The sequence below is a fragment of the Stigmatopora argus genome, chromosome 12 (genome assembly GCF_051989625.1).
Source record: "Stigmatopora argus isolate UIUO_Sarg chromosome 12, RoL_Sarg_1.0, whole genome shotgun sequence".
Taxonomy (NCBI): domain Eukaryota; kingdom Metazoa; phylum Chordata; class Actinopteri; order Syngnathiformes; family Syngnathidae; genus Stigmatopora; species Stigmatopora argus.
The window spans coordinates 11,180,169-11,205,550 of NC_135398.1; the positions used below are offsets into that span (position 1 = coordinate 11,180,169).

Sequence of the window (25,382 nt, forward strand, 5' to 3'; positions counted from 1 at the left end):
GGAACCCCACTGTGAGGCCGACGCGTTAACCACTCATCCGCTGGGCTGCCCACCTGGACTTAATCTTCAAGTTAAAATGACCCTTCAATCTATTAACCTATGCACCATTGGTTACCACCAATGAAAAAAAAGCATTGATCTATCTTTATCTGTCATGCTTCTAAGAAAATTGATTCATGCAGGGAAGGGGTGGGATTGATAGTTTTCACACCACGTGTTATCACCTAACCATCTGCTAGGAGCAGATTTAGCTCCCATTAAGTCAGTGTTAATTGGCATGAACAAAACTCACATTGGTCCAATTTGCATTCATTCCATTTCCGTACCGCTTATCCTTACAAGGGTCGGAATATTTAATGCTTTGTATGTAGTCTGTATTAACAGTTGAGGATGAATCTTTGCTGAAATAGGGCAAATTACAGCAATAAAATGAATAGAAAGGACTTTAATATTGTCTCATTTTCAACATTCCGGTGTGAAGTCAAGATGCAAACAAAGGAAACTCAATCCTGTTATGACCAGCGGGAGAGAACTGCACTGCCAGGAAACTACTTTAGTGGGCCAACTATGTATTGTGTCAATAATGAGAACAAAACTATTCATATCACGAAGGGAGGGGGAAAAATGCACACAGTTGAAAAAAACGAGATGACGAAATGACTCCAATGAATCACTTGTCGTCGTGCAAAAATGACTCAAAACGGTCTCTAAGATGTTGTTGTTGTTGTTTTTTCATATTTAGACTCCTGCATTAAAGCAATCCTGGTTTGTACTAAACAGGTCTACACTAAAAACTGAGAAAATGTTATAATGAAGGCCATATGTTGTTCAAATGTAAAACAAAAATATGTTCACTTAAGTGCTGAATGGTGTTTCAGAATAAACGTACTTTTAAGGCCATTATGATGAACTTTTTTCTCAAAGTGAATACAGTAATCGCCTTAAAGTGTAGCTTTGGGATTAATCAGGAACAAATCGAATTGTGAGCTATGAATTGTGAGCTATGAATTGTGATACGAATTGTATCACCAGATATGAGGCAATATACACCCCTACTGAGGGATGCAGTTAGAATTTTATACTACTAGAGGATATTTTTTAAACATAACTTTTGCCCTTGTAGCTTCACTTTCAGTGCTGAATCAATTAATAGTAGGCCTACATGGAGCCAGATCGGCCTCCATCTGTGAACACTCTAAACACCCTAAATCGAGTATGTCAGTGTTGTGTAGGCAGGTGTCAAAGATTCCCCTGTACAACCGGAAGTGAATGAAAATATTCAACAGCACACGGCATGTGCCGCAGATGGCGGTAGCTCGACGTCAGAGGGGAGAAGTTTCCAAAACGACCACCTCCAAATGACTAAGCGCGTCAATTGGACTCGATTAAAATAGATTGACACGATCTAATAAAAAATATCCCAGGCACTTCAAAAATTAGCCCTTGTATTGTGTTAGAGGGGCGGCCTGGCGGATGTGTGGTTAGCGTGTCGGCTTCACAGTGGGGGATCTGGATTCAAATCCAGGTTGGTCCACCTGTGTGGAGTTTGCATGTTCTCCCCAAGCCTGTGTGGGTTTTTTCCAGGAACTCCGGTTTTCTCCCACATTCCAAAGACATGCACGGTAGGCTGATTGGTCACTTTAAATTGCCCCTAGGTATGAGTGTGGGTGTGAATGGTTGTTTGGCTCCTTATGCCGTGCGATTGGCTGGCCACCAATTCATGGTGTCCCCCACCTCCAGCCCGAAGACAGTTGGGATATGCTCCAGCACCCCCCGTGGCCCTAGTAAGAATAAAATGGTTCAGAAAAATGAGATGAGATGAGAGATGAAATTGTTAGAGTGAAAAGTGATCTAGTTTTAAGTTTGGATATGCAAAAATAAACAGTATTTTTTAAATACCCGAACTTAAACATGGGTCAATCTGGAACCGAAAAGATTTGAGCGCTTCTGGTAGACACACTGCTCAGTGAAAAAAAAATCATAAAATAATATTGTAAATATTTATTTCTCATCATGTATATAAAAAGATATCCAAAATCAATCTAAAGGTGTACATATTCTGCATCAGAATAAAAAATCTTTCACATTTACTTTTCATCAACAAAAATATGGGTTAACCCATTTCATTCCACAATAAACTACCAAGTAATCCAATGACATTTAATAAATCCTTTAAATGCAAGGCAGTTGGACTTAAACAAAAATCCCAATTTATAAACCGAATTACCACCTATTTCGTTATGTCAAGTAGAAACCCTGCATTTCCAAATACAGTGAATACATAGCTTTTCAAATAGTGATCCTTTTTTCGTTTGAGATTTTTACACCAAATCAAATTGCTGAAAATACTGTAGCTTGAGAACCAATGAACTACATTTTATAACTCAACCTTTTCTTCACCTTATGGCAGCCATACAACTATATGTCTCATCAAGATTAAAAGTCTGGATGTGAGAATGAGTACAACTACTTTTTGACTAATCTTAAAATGCTGTACAGCTTCCAACCAGCCTGATTCCTGCTTACATGTAATTGTTTTCTCAGCTCAGTTCATTTATATCATTCTCTACAGCCCTTTAAACCATTATTAAGGAAGTCAGATTGCTACTTGGGTCACCAAAGGCGAGTGAACTGCTCTAGATATCGGCGGTAAAAACCGGAGTGACTCCGTGGACTAGCAAGGTCGGACCCAAATCCTGACTCAACAGGTCAACATGGTGCAGGTACTCCCGGTACCGGCTTGTATCTGCGGGTGGGTGTGGCAAATACAGGAAGCGCACAGCTGGCTGGGGGACTCTGTGCTTTTGGATGAGGCTGTTGACTGCGAGAATGTACTCATCTGTCAGCTGTGCCCCATTGCTAGGAAATTTTTCTTGACGTCCATTGTCCAGTTCCTTGCCCCGTTCCTGCTCTTTATCCACTCTTCTATGCCAGTGTAGTGCCACCAACTGGTCCCAAGCGACCAAATGCACTTGCGCTGACATCCGGAGCTCCTTGAGCATCAGTCGCAGCTTGGCCTCCTCCTCATGCTGCAGATTCCCCCCTTCCTCCACGCAAAGGAAAAGCCGCAAGGTAGCGTGACTCCAGGCACGGGTTTCGTGAAGTACGCAGGCCAACTGAAGCAAAAACAGCGAGCAGATGTCCACATAGCCGCGGCTGCCCAGTCGTAGCAGATTCATTGGCCAAATGTCGACAAATGGGCCTGTCGTTCCTGGGCGAGTCCAGGTTTTTCCCCTCGACTCTATAACATCTTCCCTGTTGAACTGGCTAAAGTATCGAGCCAGTGTCACATTCTTGCCCATTTTCAAAGCGTCAGTAATGATTGACACGTACTCCTCTGCTTTGATGTCTTTGGGTTTATCAGTAGCTCGTAAATTAGGGAACAAAGGGAATAACAGTTCTTCCGTGTTTGTTTTTGGACATGCTGCAACTGAGCTATGATTTGAAGGTAAAGTAACTTTGCCTTGGAGGTGGTCTTGAGGTGGGCAATCATCATAGAAGCCTAAGACAAGAGTGTTTGGCCTCATCCCACCTAAAAAAAAAACAAAGTCACGATACAGCCGTTTTTTTAGTATCAAATCGCTTTTCAGTTCTCAAAATTTAAAAGAGAATTTCTATTTCTTCAGCTATTCACAGTAGGGCTCCCACAAAATACCCAAATAAAACAACAAAAACAAATATATACATTAATCTCTTCCGTTTACAAATCTCATTTTCTGAAACGCTTTATCCTCCGTTTACAAATGTATCAATATTCTTAAAACTTACATTTTTGTAGATTTGTGTTCTTTACCTTTCCAATTGGTGAATAGCGGTGAATTACTATTCAACTGAAACATGCACACTTACCAAAGCCTGTGATAAAAAGAAGGTTCTGAACTCCAAGTCGAACCGAGGCAGCCAAGGTGAGGTTAACAAAGGCCTTGATGTTCAATTGGTCAACTAAGAACAACCAGGAATCATAACAACTCTGCACAGGATTGGACGGCAGCTCATCTACAGCAGAAACAAAACAAAATAATCAAATGATGGTGGATTGGCTATTTCTATCCATTTGTGTAAAGGTTATTAGTGTGGAGCAGGCATCATTGTGAAACAGTGAATATGTATACTAATAAAAAGGGGAAATACCCAGTAATCCCAGTTTGACATGAGCCAGAACATAGAGACCGCTCTTCTTTAGGTCATTGATGAATTTTATCAGGCCTACACAACTACGAGGGTTGGCTACCATTAGCAGCACCTGTGGCCTCCAGAACTTAACGTGGTCCTTGCGCACGTCAAGCTTCAAGAAATACTTGCGAACCTGACAGAGAAGTGGTCAATAAAATATGCAAATGACAATCACATATACGGTTGTTATAGTATTTAGATATCTTGATGTCAATATATTTTGTTTTAAAACCTTTTGGGGAAAAAATATATACAATATACAAATTATATTAAATTATCATTAGTTAAAATTGTAATATTTTTAATAAAATAAATTGGGATTTTTTTCCAAAGTGTAAAATTTAATTTATTTAGATTGTGTTTGACAATAATCAGGATTTATTGAGGTTTAGGAGATAAATGAAATGTAAGTGTGTGTGTACCTGGTGGAATATTAGAGCCTGGCTTATGTATCCCCAGTTACTGATAGGACCGAGGTAATGAATGAGCATAAGGAGCAGCATCATAAATGCTATGCTTGCAAAAGCATAGATGGGATTGATGAGGAATATCATGACCAGGCTGCCAAGAATGCCAAGAGCGCAGCTACGCCACGTGAAACAACGGAAAGACGGCCTTAAATGACAAAAGACAGGATTAAAAATGACTTATTCAAGCATTATTGTCAATTTAAAAAAATGTCGCACATTTAGGTGCTGATAATTATCATTTATAATGTTTTTGAAGTGTGCTTTGATATGATTAAACAGATTGGATGCTGAATGAGACCTCTCTCTAGACGAGCACAAACTTAACTGTTTCAAGAAGTTTGGAAACAACTATTGTATTTACTTAAATCATATAGCCCCAAAATCTGAAAAAAATGCATATTAAATCAATTTATGCCTACCTAAAGTTTGGCGCAGATGCCCACTCTAGAGCCAAACAAGCCAGGTTGACAGTGGCATACACCAACAAAAAGAAGATGGTCACAAGGCCAGCGATGGTGTTTAATTTCCCAGCAAATAGCACCATCTATTGGTCAAAAACAATACTTTGCTGTTTGAAAACGCTATAATAAAATGGAGATGCATGTTGTTAGAAATTTGACAATGGCACTAAATTAAGGTAACACTACTGCTAAACTTTAAGTAATTTCCATGTCCTAATTTTACATCCTATAACTGAGACCTTATACTAAATCTCATCTCATCTTCTGAACCACTTTATTCTCACTAGGGTCATGGGGGGTGCTGGAGCCTATCCCAGCTGACTTCGGGCCAGAGGAAGGGGACACCCTGTATTGGTGGTCAACCAATCGCAGGGCACGAGGAGACAAACAACCATTGATACTCACACTCTTACCTAGGGGCAATTTAGAGTGTCCAATCAGCCTACCATGCATGTCTTTGGAATGTGGGAGGAAACCGGAGTACCCAGAGAAAACCCACACAAGCCTGGGGAGAACATGCAAACTCCACACTGGTGGACCAACCTGGATTTGAACCCAGGTCCCCCACTGTGAGGCCAACACACTAACCACTCAGCCGCCAGGCCGCCCTTATACTAAATGCAGATATTATACATTTTAATTTAAAAAGCTTGACATTTCCTTAGCATTAATTCAACATATTTGTTGTGTACTTTATATGGAGTAGTTCTAGAGACACGTGAACTGAGTTACAAGTTGAACACAAATTTTAAAGATACAAGCAGTGTAAGGCAGCAGAATAGAGTGGGGTTCAGCTTTTCCTTACCAGACCCAGTTAGTCTGCTGACTTAATAATAAAAAAAATATTTCCACTTGCTCTGCTTATACATACAACACATGCTGTATATGTCATTGCTTCCAGAGTTAAACCTTTTTACCTGTACAAGCAACCATGAGATAAGCACAGAGGCCCAGGGGTTACCATTGCTAAACGTCTTCCTCGCCAGAGCCAGGACACCGCCTATTGCCATTAAAAAAAAAAAAGCAGAAAGACAAGTTATGATATTGGATTGCTGCTGAAATGGCCCTCGATGAGACAAACAACTGAGTCATTTTGCGTTGGCTTGTGCAAAACACACGGCGATAGGATTTGTGTCTCTGCAGAGAAAGTCAACTCCGCCAGCCATCTGTTGCCAAATGACGCATTCCAAATGAACATGGTGCTATCAGGAAAACAAGACATTAAATTAATAACTTGGGTCCATTAGAGAAGATAGCTGCCTATTAAAATGCTGAATCTGCCTAAACGAGAGGTCAACTCAGGGTGGAAACTTAGATTGAGGGTTACCTAAAAAAAATCAACATAGGTCATTTAATTCTTTCACACTTCAAACTTCCATGGGGTGAATGACAGAGATTTGTTACTCAACAGAAGCTTATAGAACATTTTGAGCAGGAGTTTTCTGATATTTTAGAGGAGGACTCCCTCATGAATCTAAACCTGTTATTGAATTAACTACCCTAAAAGTCCACAGATATTGGAGGGGGAAAATGTATTTTTTTTAATTAACCTTTTTAAATTGCAGTCTTTTAGTATAGCATTCTACAAGATTTTGATGTCAAAATGTTATGAAATAAAAGTCAAAGTTTAACAAAGGAAAAGTCATTTTTTTATCAATTTTTGATGAAATTTCAACTAGTCAATTGAAAATTTGCAAAAACAAAACAATAAGAGTTAAAATTAAAACATAGGGTAGACGCGAAGTTAAGGAAAGCAGCCCTACCTCAATAAATTTGATTTATTTCCTGAGCAACTGAATACTTGGTAGTGTCAACACTGCATACTTAAATAAATTACAATATAGTTTATAACTCTAGCTTGTGCCACCCCAAGTTTGACAACAACTGATTGTGGAAGAATAAAATAGATGTCTCACCAAACAGATCATCCTTGGACAGTGCGTGAAGGATTTTGGAAGCTCCTATTAGGTTGCTCATGGCAGCGGACAACGCTGAGGAGTAAATTCCAACTGTCACCAGAGGTGGGCAAACATTGATACCCCCCAGGAAACTGTAGTCTCGTTGGAGAATGGGACTAAAAAGGGAACAAAAAGTGAAAATTCCAGTGAGCTATTTTAAATAAGATAACTTAATTGTATCAGCAATGTTTTGCGGTTGTACATGTTATAGATTTGTAGTATTTAGACAATATGTCGGTACATTGCGATTTTCAATCTGCTTTTCCTATTTGCAATCAGTGTACGCACATCCTTGAATCCAAATGACAATTGTTTTCACTTGATCGTATTTTCCATACTATAAGTCACAATTTTTTTGGCTGGGCCTGCAACCAATTTCTGTTTTTTCTCTCTCTGATCACCGAAAGCCTGCTTTTTTTTTAAAGACTAGTTACCCAAAAAACTGTAAATGCTATATTAATAGGTGCCTGTTTAGCCTGTTGATCTCCATTTAAATATTTTTACTATCAAAGTGTGTTTGTTCCAGGTTCTGATTTTTTTTAAATGCCCTCTCTAAAATGTGACATACTCCAGTGCGACTATATATAGTTTTTTCTCTCTTTATTGTGGTTTATGTGGCTGATGCGACTTATACTCAGTGAGACAAATGGGGTACATGAAATCGGAGTTAAATTGACCTATAATATTCAGTTCTGGGCTCAGAACAGGACTTGGTCTTACTTTTTTTTCTTACATTCCCACTAACCGTTCACAAGACGAAGCAGCTAATAGACTCATCAGATTGTACGTGACAAAAGTTATAAAAACAGCCGCCAGGGTTCCTCTAGGAATAGAATAGCTCGGTTTCTTCAAGTCACCTAGCGACAAAAATGGCAGAAGGCATCACAATTTAAACTTTTTTTTGGCTGGAATATTTCCAGAACAGCATTGGTGAAATGACTGAATGAGTTAAGTGATATATTTCCATCTCACCTGACATATTAGATCCAGCCATGATCCCAGTGCAACCGTTAAACATAACTGCAAAAACGGTGGCAAAACTCATCATGGTTCCAGTGGTGTAATCAACAGTGTAACTGGCTACACAGAAACACAGGAGACACCACCCATTCAGTTTTGTTGGAACCAGAAACAACAACAACAACACTACAGGACCATACGCCATAAGTTGCCCTTTAAGGTGTGCAGTTGGAGGCCTGTGCAGTTGGCGGTGTTCTGTGTGGATCTGTTCACAGCAGAATTGCTTGCAAGTGTGATTGTCCTGGAATCCACAGCAAAGAAGCTATAAAAGATGGATACCAGGACAGTTGTGACGATGATGAAAAAGGCAAAAGTGGCTTTGGCATAGATGTGGGCGCCCACCTGTAAATCACAAGCCAACTGAGCTCAAAGACAAATTGATCATGTGATAACATACATAATGACATAAGGATCTATCACACTCTTTTGGAACTGTCGGCTATCGTACAAGTTGTTAGAAAGGGAAAATAAAATTAAAAATCGGGGCACTTAGACAAATAATGGGATTGAAGAAGAATTAACAAGTCCAAAGTTTACTATTGACCAAAAAAAAAATACAGTTGAGTTGACTATTATATCTGTCAATTAGGTTTCAAACTCTCTCTCTCATAGAAAGTACAGGTATGGTATAGGTACTGGGTTTGAAGTGGAAGCTAGGCGGGCACATTTTGTGCTCATGTCTGTTGTTTTAAAGTGCTTTATAAGTAAAAGTGAGTTGACACTTTAAAATTTTAATGAGGAGAATGTCACCTGCTGCTTTACTGCGAATTGGAAGCTTGGAAACAAGTTTAGTGAAAAACCATCAGCCTTCAGCAGTGACAGTGTTGTCACAATTTTGATACGAAGTCATTTTGAGAGTCTACGCGAGTGCTTTCTGGGAAAGATTATATTTTATAAAACCAGCACAAAAATATGCCAAAAGATCAAAAACAGTTCGAAAGTTTTTTTTCCTGGGCAGAAGCAAAAGGTTCTTATTTTGTCAGGTTGGGTATAAACATATTGACAGGTCTGGAAAACGCACAAATGCTCCAAAATAACTGGCGGTGAATAATTAAAATTTAATATTATCATAATCCACATAAAAATAATTCAACCCTTAAATATGACTGCTAATCTAGAATGTTAGCTATTCAATCATTGATATTTTTTAAATGTTATCATGAAAAATTGCCTATTAACAGTTTTACCAGATGACAATTCCAATGAATTTCTTTGAAAAATGTTTGAAGATTTTTTTGAAAGATTTCGCTATCGTGATTGAATGAAATTAAGTGTCTCACCAAGCAGATAATTAAACAAATTAAGAGCAGCGCCGTTCCATAAAGCAAAGTCCACCAGTATCCTGAAGGCAAGATACGATGGGAGGCTCCATCTATTGTCGCAGCATCTAAAGCTAGAACAAATAAAGATGAGTACACAGAATCAAGCATTTATGCCACAATATTTGATAATATGACCACCGACCTTCAGGAATGCCAAAGGCAGACATGATGGCTTCAACCAGACCCAGAATGTAAAGAGCACTGCCACACACATTGGCAAAGAAAAACATGATTCCTATGCTGCCACCAAACTCAGGACCCAGCGCTCGACTGATCATATCTGGAGGCCATCATTAAAGAATGGTAGTAAAAATATTTGGGAAAATGGATTTTTTAAACTGGTTTTATATAAATAGTTTTTCCTCTGAAGTGCCTTTACACCCATTATGGGTGTAATTGCAAAAATGGAGAGAAAAGAGCTGGCATCTGAATGTGTGAATGCTAATGAATGCCACATTGGCTTGTACACAGTACTTTCAAAATTAGCTTTTTTAACAAACGAGTGGAATTAGACAGTGTCTGTTTGTGTATTTCATCCACAGCTGAAATAAGAGAAAATCATCTTCAATCTTGAAGCACTTACACACATGTGTCAAAGTGGCGGCCCGAGGGCCAAATCTGGCCCGCCGCATCATTTTGTGTGGCCCGGGAAAGGAAATCATGAGTGCCGACTTTCTGTTTTAGGATCAAATTAAAATGAAGAGTATAGATGTATATTAAATTTCCTGATTTCCCCCTTTTAAATCAACAATTGCAATTTTTTAATCCATTTTTTCTGTGTTTTTAGTTCAAAAATCATTTTGTAAAATCTAAAAAAATATATATAAAAAGCTAAAATAAACATTGTTTTAGATCTATAAAAACGGAATATTCAGATCTTTTAATCCAGTTCTTTTAATCCATTTATAAAAAGTCTATCCAAGTTTATCTAAAATGGTCCAGCCCACATGAAATCGAGTTGACGTTAACACGGCCCGCGAACCAACCTGAGTCTAACACCCCTGACTTGGCAGGTGATTTCTTTTCTCAAACGCATAGGATACAATAGGCACCACCTGCTTCCAAGGCTCCATTGGTTGAGATGGCACATACAGAAAGGACAGTCATGGTAATAATGGCGTAGGCCACCAAGAACATCGCCATGGCCTGGTACAGCCCTGCTTGACCCACAACAAATCCTGCATGCAAATAAAGATTCCAAGTATGCAGTGAGTACCAGTGCAGAAGTGTGACAAGCAGGAAAGGTCATAGACCTATACACATTTATACGTGCACATACTCAATGGAATTTAGGAGTTAGCAAAAAAAATGGGGGAAATAACAGAAAATTATAATATATGGTTAGCACGTTGGCTTCACAGTTCTGTGGTTGAGGGTTCGATCACAGTTTAGTCCTCACTGTGAGGTGTTTGCATGTTCTCCTTGGGCTTGTGTGGGTTTTCTCTGGGTACTCTCATTTCCTCCCACATCCCAAAAACATGCATGTAGGCTGCTGGAACACTAAATTGCCCCCAGGTATGAGTGTGAGTATGGATGGCTGTCTGTCTCCTTGTGCCCTGCGATTGGCTGGCCATTGATTCAGGATATCCCCCAGCTGGTGCCCATAGTTAGCTGGGACAGGCTCCAGCACCCCCTACAACCCTTGAGGATAATCAGTGCAGAAAATGAATGAATAAATATAATTTTGTAATAAATATTTAGTATTCTCAAAGTCACCACCAAACTGAGGATTGTTTGATGGTAAATTTATGTTTGAAAAAAAATCTGTAAATTCTATTTGATGTACATTGGTTTAGTCATTGTTTGCCAACACTAGCTTCATTTGTTAGAGGGGAAACTCTTTAGTTGTTTAAAAAAAACCAATGTACCAGGTCAATTCTTTAATTACAAACTAATTAAAATAGGCTCATTAGCTCTGCAATAACAATCATCCATTTTATTGAGACTTGAAATCAAACTTGTCACGAGTAATTAATTATTTGGCTTTAATTAGTCTAATAACAGAAGGCACGATTACTTGGGCAAAATGTACTGGCGCTGGTGCTTAAATATAAAGACCTTAAAAGACAGATTTATTTCAATTATATTATGTAAAAAGAAAATGACCCAAGTGGATTCGGTACCTGAAACCCCAATTAATTGTGTTCATATCACAGGAACAAATCAATATAAACCACAATTCTAAGACTCTTCCATTCACTCTAAACAAGTCGCAATACTCACCAATTCGCAAGAAAACGACGACGTTGAACATGGACAGCAAGATTGGAATAAAAACACCAAAAATCATGCCTAGCTTTCGAGCGCTTTCAGGCCGGGGACGACATCGATCTTGTCCTGGTTTAGGCCCCCTGGTTGCGGGCTCCTTCTCCTTGAGAAGTGGAGCCTTTTCAGACATTCCGACAATTATCACAATACTGGAATTAAGTTGAAAGTTTTATTTAATGTGCATCTGATTTCACAAACGTCAAGTAACCTTTTAACGAATCAATCAAGGTCACCTGAGCAGGTGGTGGAGGGAAGGTGTGCTATACTAATGAGGCTGGAAAAGTGACGCCCCTTGCTTTTAATGATTTTTTATTGTGTATTTACTTATTATTTACTTACTTATACTTATTTTGTATCACTTACTTTTTATTTTTACTTTTTTAAATGTTTCTTATTATGACTGTCAGCCTCCCAGTCAAAAATGGATTCATTGTACACTGCCGTCAATGGCAGCAACAACCAGACCTTAACTCGGGCTAAAATAAAACAGATTTTTTATTGATTGTGGAATTTTTAATTTACATTTTACATTTACATTATAGAATGGATTTTTGTTTTGAACCATTTCACTGGCCAACATTTGTTTGTTTGTTGCATTAGCCTTTTTTGTTGCTTCTATTTAATATTTTGGTCACTTCATATTTGCCATCATTTCCCCCCTGCATGCTTTAGTTTTCATGCAATTGGCATTTTTGATATTATTATAGAAGTGGTATTTTATAAAAATATTTTTATGGATTTCCACCTAGTGTTCAGACACTGCATTGAAACACATTGGGAGAATTCCAATACAGCATGTCACATTGTCCCACTCTTCTACAGTTGTCCGAAACATGACACAATGTGTAGTATTTTGCAAAATATAATTAAATACTTCTTGGGTATTTTTAAAGTAGCAGCCACATACCCTTTTTGATTAAACACACAATGTTACAAGCTCCCAAAAATTATGCAAGAACAAGTGTTCGCATTCAATGCAACCATTGTTGTTGTTGTTGTTGTTAACCTTTGTTAACCATTGTTATTGGACTATGGGGGAAAACAGCATGTAAACATAAATCAGAAGTGCAATACATCATTCTCATGTTTGTAGGGTCACTCATATTGCATGCTGCTGCATGCAAATCTTGAAAAGTTAATTTAGTTCGTTGTAAAAACTTAAAACAAAACCTGGTCAGACCTTGTCTGACTCTTTGCTTCATTATCAGTGCTATGTAAAATCCAGGAGGATTTTTGGGAGTAAAAAATAAAGTGTTATACGATGCGACGATCAACATGGGGCTCGTAAGCTGTTTTTGTCCATAAGGCATGGACATTAAATACATTAAGATGATTAGTTCATAAAATGTGACATTATCCGTCATAAATTCACACTTTTTCCCCATTACCTTAGTTCTTATAGTCTTTCATGTGATGGAAGGATACGTGAACTAATTTACCCTCTTTCTTCCTTCACAGAAAATAAATGGGGAAAATGGAGTGCACTTTGTTGTGTTTGGCTTTGGGGCATCGAGGACTTGATTGAAACGTGGGATTTACTGAAGATGACTTGTCACTGAGGAGCGCAAGTGCTTTCCAAGCTCATCATCAACCGCTCCAGTTTGCCTGTGATCAGGCGCCTGTAGTTGAGCAGGACTGTGCTCAGACTGAGGGTACTTCGAGGAACACAAGACAGTTCTGGACTCTCCACTGGCGCCTGCTGGTCCTGATAGAAAAAAATAACAGTCACAGTAAAGTAAAAGTGTGGAAGGACAAACCGATATTTATCATCTTATCCGACATTTAGCATCCGACACATTCCACACGTGGAATAAAAATTGTGTGCTTCCACTCCACTCAAGTGTCTGATATACACTAGACTAGAGGAAGAATGTTTCTTAACACAACCTACATAACTGGATAACTGGTTAGTATTTCATTCATTTTCTGAACCGCTTATCCTCATAAGGGTCGCAGAGGGTGTTGGAGCCTATCCCAGCTGACTTCAGGCACAAGCCAGGGAACACCCAGAAATGGTGGCCAACCAATCGCAGGGCACGGGTGTTCAATCATCCTACCCTGCATGTCTTTGGAATGTGGGAGGAAACCGGAGTACCCAGGGAAAACCCACACAGTATCAGGGAGAACATGCAAATTCCACACAGGAAGACTGACCTGGATTCAAACCCTAACCACTCAGTCGCTGGGCCGCTGAGTCAGTATTTTTGAGTCTCAAATCCCTCCAGACTTAAATCCTAATGATGCAAATTGAGTCACTTTGGTTTGTTGTGTAAAAAACCTGCATGTCACCCAGGTTAATGAAACAGATAGTTTGGTTTTTTTTAACTTCAGAGGCATTTCTACTACATGAACACACAGAGACCGGGATATTTATCTCCGACTTGCAAGTGGTCTCATGTGGAAAGTATGCACTCCTATCTTATTCCTATCCGAAAGGAAGGAAGCCTTTGTGGTCACAAAAGATTCCCAACATCGCCTCAGTGATTCCGAAAGCAACAGATTTACGAGAAAGACTGCATGTTTCCGCATATTATGAAACCAACAACACTTCTGAAGAAAAGCCCATTGACACGTTTCTCTCGCGAGCCATGTAAAAAATAATCGAATTAATACTTGCCTCTCTTTCCTGTCATGTGATTGGTTAAGTGACAGAAGGAAGTCTGAACCAGTAAGCAATGATTTTTTCATCTGATAGTACAGAAAAGGGTGAAGATTAGTAGAAAGAATTATTGTCGATACAAGTTACCTCCAACAGTCCGTGACCGGACGTTTCGTCGAAAGACGTTTGGTCCCCGGACGTTTGGTCGACCGGACGTTTGGTAGAACGGACGTTTGGTCGAACGGACGTTTGGTAGAACGGACGTTTGGTAGAACGGACGTTTGGTAGAACGGACGTTTGGTCGCCAGGTTTGCTCGCTGTCAAATTATGACAGAGTTTACTGTTGATATTTTGATATTAGATATTTAGATATTAAACTCACTCTCTCTCTCATGATTATAATTTTGAGAGCTGGTTTCAACAGTAACAACCCGGCGACCAAACGTCCGTTCTACCAAACGTCCGCTCTACCAAACGTCCGTTCTACCAAACGTCCGTTCCACCAAACGTCCGTTCCACCAAACGCCCGGTCGACCAAACGCCCGGTCGACCAAACGTCCGGTCGACCAAATGTCCGGGGACCAAACGTCCGGGGACCAAACGTCCGGGGACCAAACGTCTTTCGACGAAACGTCCGAGTACCCCAACAGTCACACAATCTAAATATCAGACATTTGCCCACCAAATCCCAAAAGTTGCAAAGTGGTTTGTTTTTCTCCCTTTTAATTGTCACCTTGACGGCTTCTTACACTCAATTGAAGATGTGTGAGGATGAGGAGGTAGCCGTTGATGTTATGCTCCAGTCTCTGCAAAAGCACTGAAACACATTCTTCCTGGCCAAGGGGCCTTGCAACCTTGACACTCTCAAAAAGACCCCTCAAGGACATGCTGATGTCTTGTCTCCTCTCATGATGCTGTGGAAAGAGACACACAGAAGAAATGTGATTGTAGGAAATTATGGATTGTAGGAAATTATGGATTGCAAAAGAAAAAAATTGAATTATGTGTGCACTGACATACTGATTTTCTTTCCCACGTTGCTATGTGGAGCTCGGTACAGGGTATCTGAACTGGCGTGGGCAGGATGGCGGAACTGTTGCAGTTATTCTAACAGGATGGAGTTAATGAAGTGGACAGAAAAATCAGTCAAGATGAAACTAAAAGCAGTGGAGTCTCCAAAGTCAATCACTCTTTTTAGTTAAACATGGGGAGGATGGAGGGTGAACCCCTCATTATATTCACAGGTTAGATCGAACTTGCTTATTAAATGGTTTATTCGTCTTTTAAGCAATACGAGGTGCCATCCGATGGGCCAGTGGTTCTTCCAACTGACTTTGGTGCAGGCAGACTGGGTTCGATTCCCATTCGGTGGCAGTGTGATTGTGAGCATGAGTGGTTGTCTGTCTCTCTGTGAGTGCTACGGGAGGCTGGCAATGAGTCTCGGCTGTAGACTGCCTTCTGGCCGATATTAGCAATGACTATAACCTTACGAGGATGCACGGTACGGTCTAGGACAAGGGTGTCAGACTCGGGTTGGTTCGCGGGCCGCATTATTGTCAACTTGATTTTATGTCGGCCGGACCATTTTAGATATAATATTTAGATTTGTTTTTTTATAAATGGATTAAAAGAACTGGATTAAAAGCCCTGAATATCCAGTTTTTATAGATCTAAAACAATGTTTATTAGAGCTATTTTTAAATATTTTTAGAATGATTTTTGAACTAAAAACAGAATTTTTTTTATTAAAAAATTACAATTATTGATTTAAAAGGGGGAAAATCTAAATTTAATATACATCTATACTCTTCATTTTAATTTGATCCTAAAACAGAAAGTCGGCACTCATGATTTAATTTCTCGGGCCACACAAAATGATGTGGTGGGCCAGATTTGCCCCCCGGGCCGCTACTTTGACACAGGGGGTAACTTGCTGACGAACTTTCCCATAGTCTGGTTTTGTCCATCCATTCTATTAACTCATTGGTTGCCATTAATGACGATAAATAAAGATAAACAAATCAGTACACCGTATTTGAACGTGAAAGTCATTCAAAAGAGTAGAAATCAAATAATTAGTATACAATTGTGTTACTATTACACTTTTTTAGTCTGTCCCATCTGGTACGGATTAGACATTTATTTTCGTCAGTGGCTCTAAAACGTCATCACTTATTGCCAGCCCGCCTGGTTTTAAATGGATTAGATGTCTATTTCTACCAATGAAAGTGAATAAGTTAAGATATTTTGTTTTGTTAGCAGTTCCTGAATGCACGTCATAACGTACCCTAAATCTAAATAAAACTGGAAGAAATTTGCATAGTCTACTTCGTCAACATTTTGTGTATTAATACACTTCCAGGATTTAAGACAGTAAATTGAAAGTATTAATTAGAAAACTCTGGAAGATAAAACAAAACCTATATTTTGAAATTGTATAGAAATTTTAGAAAGAAAAATAAATATATGTATACCTGGTTATTTTTTGTGCGCCACAACAAATGGTCCTTAAATTTGACACCTAGGTCAAATGATTAGGTATTCTTAATATTATTATTTTTTTATGTTAACTTGATGCACAAAATTTACAGTAAATAGGAGTTTTAAAATGGCCAGTTTGACACTAGGACTGATTGTTTCTGTTAGGAATGATTAGATACGAAAAATTTTTGGTCCCGGAATGGATTATGGTTGACATTGTATCTCAAAAAGTGTAGAGTAAATATGAGAAAATCAACTTGAAGCCTCACCAGTGCAGCCTGCATCTCCGTCACAATATTCATTGCTCTCCTGGCTGATCTGCTGCACACAAAGTCAATGGGCTTGGTCTCAGCGTCTTGCACTTCAGAAGCAAGCATACATAGTAGCAGGAGTCCTGGATGAACACATGAGCGCACACTGAAGCCGATTCACAGCATAGCCCCTAAATCCAGTCCCCCAAAGTACATCTCCCACTACTACTCACTGCTTAAAGCCATGCCCTTCTTTGCCACGCTCGATAAGACCACATTTGTTCCATTAAAAAGGCAAACCAGGTGGAAAAAGTCCCATGTCCACGGCGCGGTCTCATATAGAGGAGCTGCGTTTCCTTTTTGGATTGTCCTTCTTCAATTTCCAGCCTTGTTATTTGTCGGCGGGAAGCGCTATCTGGTCTGAGAGCAGGCTGCGCTCCAACTTCCCAGCAGACTCAAAACAGTGTACTTTTGAGGCAAAACTTGATTTCATTGATATTGTTTATTTTTGCCACCCACCGGGCTTTTTGGTACTACTGGGACAGCTTCCTGGCCGACTGTAAGGTTAATGATTTATGATTGTGAAAGACTCCATTTGCACAAGTGACACCAGATCATCAATGCAGAAGTCTATTTGTCTTTAGCTGGTGACCACAAGAGGTAGCTCTTCTGGGTTAAACATCTGACCGGGACAATGGTGACAAGGATGTCGTGATTTCAAAATACTCAGTCTGACCATTAATTTTGGGTGCCTTGACCAGCATTCAAGATGCCCTTGAGCAAAGCACCCAAGTGCGATAATTGCTTCCTTCTTGCTTCACAACTTGTATTCTAGCACACAACATTTCTGTCTCTAGCTTTCTAATCCCTCTCGCTACTGATTTTAATCATGGCGAATGACTTCTGAGACACATTATTCTAGCAGTGAACACATCCAATTTCTCCTCTATTTGTGCAAGCTTCCTGACTGGCTACATTTCTGTTTTACATTACAATCTCCTCTAGTTGTGCCAGCTTCTTAATTGGCTATAGTTCCGATTTACATTACAGTCACGGAACACACACGATGCTGAAGCGCACAGAGATTCAGTCGTGAATATTAAACAGGTTTAACTTTTACAACCGTCTGCTTCAACCAATTTCCGTGCAGTTCAGGAAGGGAAAAAAGTCTAACAATTAACATAAACAAGACCAGGATGATCAATTTTAAGACATCCAGGAATTAGGCCTTTGTTAAGTGATTTCAAAGAAAGAAAAATATGTCAAATTTGCCTCGATTGTCAGAATGCTGTGCCATGCCAAATCCTGGATCTGATTTTTTTGGCATGCATTGGTTTTCAAATTTTTTTATGTGTTTCAAATATAGTTTTAATTGGCACTAATAGAAAAAGAGTTTATGGTTTCCATGGTCAAATCTTCATTAAGTTAACAGCGGTTTTATGAGAAACTCGTTTTGGAGGTTACAAATGGGATGCAAGGTGCTAGTCTAAAATATCAATAAAATTAATATTATAGATGTATAATTGGGGGAAATGTGGTTGGAATAGTTTGAGTGAGTAAAGTGGACATGAGTCAAGATTTCCACATCCATTTCGGCGATGATTGATAATAAATCATACTCCAGGCCACAGGATTTTCGCTATGACGGGCACTTATACATTTGAGTCACTACCAGATGTCAATGTACATTACGGCCATTGTAGTCTAATTAATGGCAAGTAGTGAAAATGTTATCATACATTCTGTAAGTTTATAGCATTAGACATAACATTGGGGAATGTAAATACGGGCTATTTTTAGAAACGTCATACCGACCATACAATTAGATTTTTTTTCTTATTAATTTTGCTACATTTAGTAGTACATTTCCTCTCTCTTTTTTATCAGCACTTGAACTTTTTGGACAATGTGTATAAAAACAGATAGCAAGGGTACAGACTAATAGTATCGACTCATGGGGGAAAATGTGTTTACCTCCATTTACTGTATCAGTCATCGTCCATCAGGTTTCGTTTGTCGTGGGCACATCTGGAACACGGCTTGGGTGCAATGTCATTTTCAGGCTGAGGAGCTACAGCACCTGTCAAAACACATGCGAGACAGAAGAAAACACTCAAGGATGAGCCATTCATCCTCATTGTGGACACTTGTGTTGGTCTTATCATTAGTTTGGGTGTTGAATGAGCTGCCCTCCATGTTGTTCGTGGTGGTCATAATTGTGATGCATTATGCCTAAATTTAGATCCTAATGCAGGGGTGGGATAGAAAACCAGTAAGTCAACAAGCGCAGACCTACGTTTCATCCTAAATATATTTCAGCGATAATGCAACAGTGTTGGCTACCTTTTTTGTCCAATGCATGGATGTACTTTTAATTTTATGTCCAATCAGATTTCAGCTCCTGTGTGAAGTGATGTGGATCGTGTAATTCTCAAACTGAGTGCCATGAGAGGTTATTTGGTTTTCCATTGGCCAGGAAGTTAAATATTCTTGTTTGATTATTATTGACAGCAACATACACATCAGCAGGCTGAACCACAAACCCTGAAAAGTCCAAACATAGAACCTTTGACACATGTATAACAACACCCCGTGTTATCCTATAACTTTTAAATATTTTTAAGTCAGTATGATGTGGTCCCATTAGGCCGCCTCATCTCTCAACCGGACATGGTTATGATCCATTTGAACTCATATACAGGCTCAGAGGATACCGGGCCTCATTGACCTCTGCATTTCTTCCTCATTCAGATTTATTCGTCAAAGCAAAATGTACTCAAACTTGTCATAATGTATATACAGTAATGTTTTTAACGGATGTATACTGCCATTCATTACTGTGCTCATCAATTACAACTAGAATGTTCACTGCCATTAAGTACGATAAGCAATTGTTCAATTTATGGGGAAGGTGTGGCGGGCATCTGACAGTTTTTGACAGGGAATTTTCAGTTTGTAAACAATTTTGATGGTGCATAGTTGGAGATCGGCTAACATACATGAAGAGTTCTGGGGGGAAATGCAATTTGATCAAAACTACTAACTTCCTGCATACTGCCGATTACTCAAGAACAAACAAATGTAGATTCAAACTTCATTCATTCATCTTCTGAACCGCTTCTTCCTCACAAGGGTCGCAGGGGGGGCTGGAGCCTATCCCAGCTGACTTTGGGGCACGAGGCAGGGGACACCCTGAATCAGTGGCCAGCTGATCGCAGGGCAAGAGGAGACAGACAACCATTCACGCTCACACTCACACCTAGTGGCAATTTAAATTGTCCAACTGGCCTACCCTACATGTGTAAGGAATGTGGGAAGAAGCTGGATTACCCAGAGGAAACCCACACAGGCCCAGGGAGAACATGCAAACTCCACACAGGTGAACTGACCTGGATTTGAACCCTGGACCCTAGAACTGTGAGGCCGACCCGCTAACCACTCAGCTGCCGGGTTGCCTTAAAGGAATTATATTGTTACATTTTCTTAAAAAGTCTGCCAGAATACAATAAAATGCTCTCAATGTGTTGAACCAGCATTGAATGATGAGACATACACAATTGTCCACTGTTATATATGATTGATGTAGCGATTGCGACGTGATGTTGGTGCTACATTTGCATGGAAGTCCTTAAGGAAGCCTTCAGATTTCAAGTGCACCCCACTGCCCCAATGACATTGCGTGTGCACGAGAGAGAGGGGGGATCAGGGAGCTTATACACATAGTTTTCGTCCTCCTCCTCCTCCCCTCCCCTGCCTCTGCAGACAATGCTGAAATGGAGACAAATGCACACAAGGGCTCCCCAGCGAATGACCGGGGCGACCGCATTTCTGCACGCATGGAGAAAGCCGCAAGACTCGGCACCGGCGCTACCCGCATTGCATCACGGACACGACTCCGGGTCCCCCGCTGTCGTCTTCCTCCCACATCAGCCGGAGTCGACGTATAATAGAGCGACTTTCTTTTTCCAATTGCAGCATCATCGCCACCCACAGACGAAGAAAGACGTGCGCCAGAGCCGCAAAATTGCGCTCCGCAACTTTAGAGATCCACCGAATGGATCGTGCATCTGCCAGAAACCAGCGGGTAGCATCCAACGAGACCCCCCACGCGTGTCATTTGCAGCCGGGTCACGTTATCGACTAAGGAGAGCGGCTGCCACACGCACGCAACCTGTGGCTGCCTGCGCGCGTCCTTGGATCAACTTGTTTCTTCTTCCCGTGAGCCGCAATGGAGCGACGCAGCTGACGATTTGAAGGAGAAGTGTCACCCAGGGAAAAGGTATGGATGTCCCACTCCTTTCTTTCAAATCCTCCCTCTCTTCTTAACTTTGTCAACGTCTTTGCTCAAGGGCAAAGGCTAACACAAGGCCATTGGTCGTTGCAAATGCGAAGGATTTTCTTTCCATGACTTACTTTTGTCTGCATGTAAACAAGATGATCAGGTGGTTGCAGTCGATGCGCCCAGACTCAATCAAATGTGACCCCTAAAGACATATTGACCGGCAGGCATTTCACAACCCGAGCTGGGCCGAGGGAGCCCTAATAGACATTCATTCATTCATTTTCTCAACTGCTTTATCCTCACAAGGGTTGCGGGGGGTGCTGGAGCCTATCCCAGATGACGGGCACGAGGCAGGGGACACCCTGAATTGGTGGCCAGCCAATCGCAAGACACGAGGAGACAGATAACCATTCATGCTCAAACTCATGCCAGGGGCAATTTAGAGTGTCCAACCAGCCTACCATCCATGTTTTTGGAATGTGGGTGGAAACCGGAGTACTCATAGAAAACCCACATAGGCCCGGGATGAACCTGCAAACTCCACACAGGTGGACCGACCAGAACTGTGAGGCTGACGTGCTAACCACTCATTCCCCGAGGCGCCCGATTCTTTAGACAACAATACAATATTTGCCGATTTGTAGATTGTAGATTAATATCTGATTGAGGCGAGAGCTCACCATGTTTTTTCTCGTCATTTAGACATTGTGCTTGCTTACTGGGAACAGCAAACTATCGATCTTTGTTGTCCCACTAACTAGTTGTCTGCCATTGACAGCTATAAATCTCCAATCCGTTTGAACTAGGTCCCAGTTGAAGCTACGAGTGATAAACATATACTGCATTTTCACGACTATAAGGCGCACCGCATTATAAGGCGCACCCTCAATGAATGACACATTTTATTTTATTTTTCCATATATAAAGCACACTGGATTATAAGGCGTCCTGTCTATTTTAGAGAAAATTTAAGACTTAAGTGCGCCTTATAGTCGTGAAAATACGGTATACAGATTATATACAGAACATGATACAGATGACCTGGTTCCTAAGATATCGTGGTGTCTCTACCTCATTTGCCTTGTTGGCGACTGAAATGAAATTGGGAGCAACCCACTGGGCAAACAAAACTGACATTCTTCAATGACGAAATATAATTGAAAATTGACTTTTTAATAGCTTGTCAGCAAATATGTCTCAAGAGTCCATCCCAGGCATCTTTGAAATCGAACAAGTAGTAATTGTCTTGTAGTGTGGCTACTTTTGACAATGTGTCGGTGATCGAGCCCTTCCAAAAGATTCTAATTTGCATGTGTTTAATATGCAAGCGCACACCTGAGTTCCCACACCCATGACTCTGCAGCTATGCGCATGGAAGATCCAAAGCCACTTACAAAAAACAGGCGTGCCTCTTGACGTCAAATGATAACTTAATGCACACTTGCTCTGTGGTGTCATCATTCCAGTTAGATCAGGGGTCTCGAACTCAAATTACCTGGGGGCCGCTAGAGGCCGAGTCTGGGTGAGACTGGGCCGCATCAGGATTTCCACAAGAAAAGCACTGATAAAACATTCCAACGTTATCAAATATCTTTATTTTTTAACAAAAAATAATGAATTAAATAAATTAACTTAAAGATGAATAAAAAATAAATCAATCAGTAATACAAAACCAAATAATACTAATGAGCATACAGTAGATATACACTGGCTGGCTAAGTAGAGAAAATGAATTATTTTTATTCCGTTTCAAATGTCTGTATTAACAGCTCTTTAACCTTTAACTTTCTGAACTTGAATGGAACATTGAACATGAAATATTCTGAACACGGCTTCTCTTGCCTACTCCTTGCTGCTAGAGACCTGGCAGCGCTTCTTCTCACATAGTCACATTTGGCTTGAGGGAGGAAGCAGTGGAGACCCTCAGTAGAGCTTGAAGATGCTCATCAGTAAGTCTGGACCTGTACTTGGACTTATTGAAGTTCAAGGTGGAGAAGAGCTTCTCACACAAGTATGTGCTCCCAAAAAGGCACATGGTCCGCTTGAACCTTCGGGAAAGTTCAGGGAAGCTGGGGGTCAACTCTCTCAAAAATTGCCCAAGCTTGTCTGCTTCTCCACTCACCTCCCTGAACTTGGCTTTGAGTGCAGAGTTGCACTGCAGGTCAATGAGCTCCATTTGAAGCTCAGGAGGGGCATCTTGCACATCAAAGGAGAAGGGGTCCGCAAAAATTTGAAATGTGGCTTTGTGTGTCTTGAAGTCTGCAAATCTGTGATCAAATTCCTCCTGTAGCTTCGAAATGGCCTCAACATACTTCTCACCACTGAATGGTGTGCCTGCATCCACGAGAGCCTTGCATGCTGGGAAATGGCAAAGGTTTGTCTGAGAGAGCTGGGCTTTCCATAACACAAGTTTAGTGCAGAATGCTCTCACGTTGTCATAGGCAGCACTGACAAGTTGCCCCTGGCCTTGTAGCTTCTTGTTCAGTACATTAAGCTCTTGTGTGATATCAACAAGAAAAGCCAAGTCCATGAGCCATTTGGGATCACTTAGCACAGGATCAATCAACTCACAAACGGCGTAGCTAGCTTTGACTGCTGCATTACTGTCTTTGGTAGCCTTCTTGAAGAGATCCTGTTGCCTCAGAAGACGTGTTTTAAGACTGGCAACCTGGTTGGCTCTCTCATCTCCCTGGTATTTTTCGTACTCCTCAGCATGTCTCGTAGTACAATTACGTTTCAAATTGTATTCCTTGTGCACCGCAACTTTTTCAGTGTAAATGAGACACGTCGGGGTGCCCCTGTGTTCAACAAAAAAATATTGCACTCCCCACTTTTCTTGAAACTGTCTGTGCTCATCACCGACCTTTCTCTTCACGGCAGGCTTTGAAAGAGACATCTCTGGGGCTCTGTAATATGTTTTTCCACTTGGAATGAGTCTCGGGTTGATCTTTCACATTCAGTCGCGCGGGTTTGTGGCGCATGTGCACTTTCGCTCTCCGTTTCAATCGCGGAGATGGCTACAGACACTGACACAGGCTGGATCACGGATCATAGCGCCTCATTCAGTTCTATGCTGAGAGCAGCGGAGGAGTGTGCGCGCCGAGCGGAGTGATCGGCCTCACGGCTTCTCCTCCGCCCAGCTGATTGGAGGAATGAATGAGTGAGTGAGCGAGACACTGGACAGCCCGGCCGATGTCCCGCCCTCCAGAGCCGTATACCTTACCGTGATTGGTTCATTCAGCTCCGAACCAAAGTTCCCTCTAATTTTTTGTTGGTCTGAGCAGAAAGACAACCTCCCTGAGCGCACTGAGTACCAGTGTGAGCGACATCATCGCTACTCGGATGATTCGCCTAAAGACGTTTCGCTGACGGACGTTTGACAGACGGGCAGGTCGCCGAATGGACGTTCCACCGAACGTTTATTCGGCCGAACGGAGGTTTCGCCGAAACGGGATTCGAACGCTCGCCCCGCCGGATCGTGTGTGTACAAGTTTTTCAACCTCGGCCCGCGGGCCATATACGGCCCGTTAGGATTTTTAATCCGGCCCGCCGCCGGTGTTGTCCAAATTATAGTAAAAATCAATGTTCGTCTACCATCAATGGCAGTCCGGGAGTAAGCACCCTTGGGCAGGCAGATGTAGCAGAACCGAGCCGTAAAATGACAGCAATCGGGTCAAATCCATCCTAAAACAGCATTTAATGATTAAATACAAATACTGGATGATATCGCGATGGAGGCAAAAAAACGTCTATAAACGTCCATTCGCCAAACGGCTCAAAATGCTCTCAAATTCGGTCAAATCCAGCTGAAAACAGCGTTTAATGATTAAATACAAATACTAGTATTTGTATTTAATCATTAAACTAACAAATACTAGTACGACCTGTCCGTCTGTCAAACGTCCGTTGGCGAAACGTCTTTAGGCGAATCATCCGGTCACGACATCATCATTGCTCGCTATCGGCACACCAGTATCACACCTGCCACAAGCAGGTGCATGTCAATGTTCCCTCTAATTTTTCATGTAAAACATGCTGTAAAACAAGAAAAACATGAGTGGACAGAGCTACTGCCACTGGCTGCCACTTAAACGGCG

At 40.9% G+C, this 25,382-nt stretch overlaps 3 protein-coding genes across 3 annotated transcripts in view; 1 reads left to right on the plus strand and 2 right to left on the minus strand.

Annotated features, from left to right (window-relative positions):
* Positions 1-2,368: 2,368 nt before the first annotated feature.
* LOC144086338 (solute carrier family 12 member 9-like) lies at positions 2,369-11,946 on the minus strand. The gene is made up of 14 exons (XM_077616253.1): positions 11,628-11,946; positions 10,448-10,582; positions 9,547-9,684; positions 9,363-9,475; positions 8,223-8,424; positions 8,035-8,142; positions 7,808-7,919; positions 7,021-7,178; positions 6,022-6,104; positions 5,063-5,187; positions 4,596-4,788; positions 4,132-4,306; positions 3,850-3,996; positions 2,369-3,532 (listed from the first exon to the last, which is right to left on the minus strand). Exons 1-14 carry the CDS (start codon positions 11,800-11,802, stop codon positions 2,637-2,639), a joined length of 2,760 nt encoding a protein of 919 aa, XP_077472379.1. The 5' UTR covers positions 11,803-11,946; the 3' UTR covers positions 2,369-2,636.
* Positions 11,947-12,518: 572 nt separating this feature from the next.
* Positions 12,519-18,999, minus strand: thpo (thrombopoietin). The gene is made up of 6 exons (XM_077615534.1): positions 18,978-18,999; positions 17,237-17,359; positions 17,022-17,146; positions 15,292-15,378; positions 15,021-15,185; positions 12,519-13,377 (listed from the first exon to the last, which is right to left on the minus strand). The coding sequence occupies exons 1-6, from the start codon at positions 18,997-18,999 to the stop codon at positions 13,225-13,227; spliced, it is 675 nt and encodes a 224-aa protein (XP_077471660.1). The 3' UTR covers positions 12,519-13,224.
* Positions 19,000-20,692: 1,693 nt separating this feature from the next.
* The window catches only part of clcn2a (chloride channel, voltage-sensitive 2a), a 43,841-nt gene continuing 39,151 nt past the window's right edge, over positions 20,693-25,382 (plus strand). The window contains exon 1 of the mRNA XM_077615298.1: positions 20,693-21,282. The gene's annotated coding sequence lies outside the window, so the exon portion shown is untranslated. The remainder of the gene's footprint in view (positions 21,283-25,382) is intronic.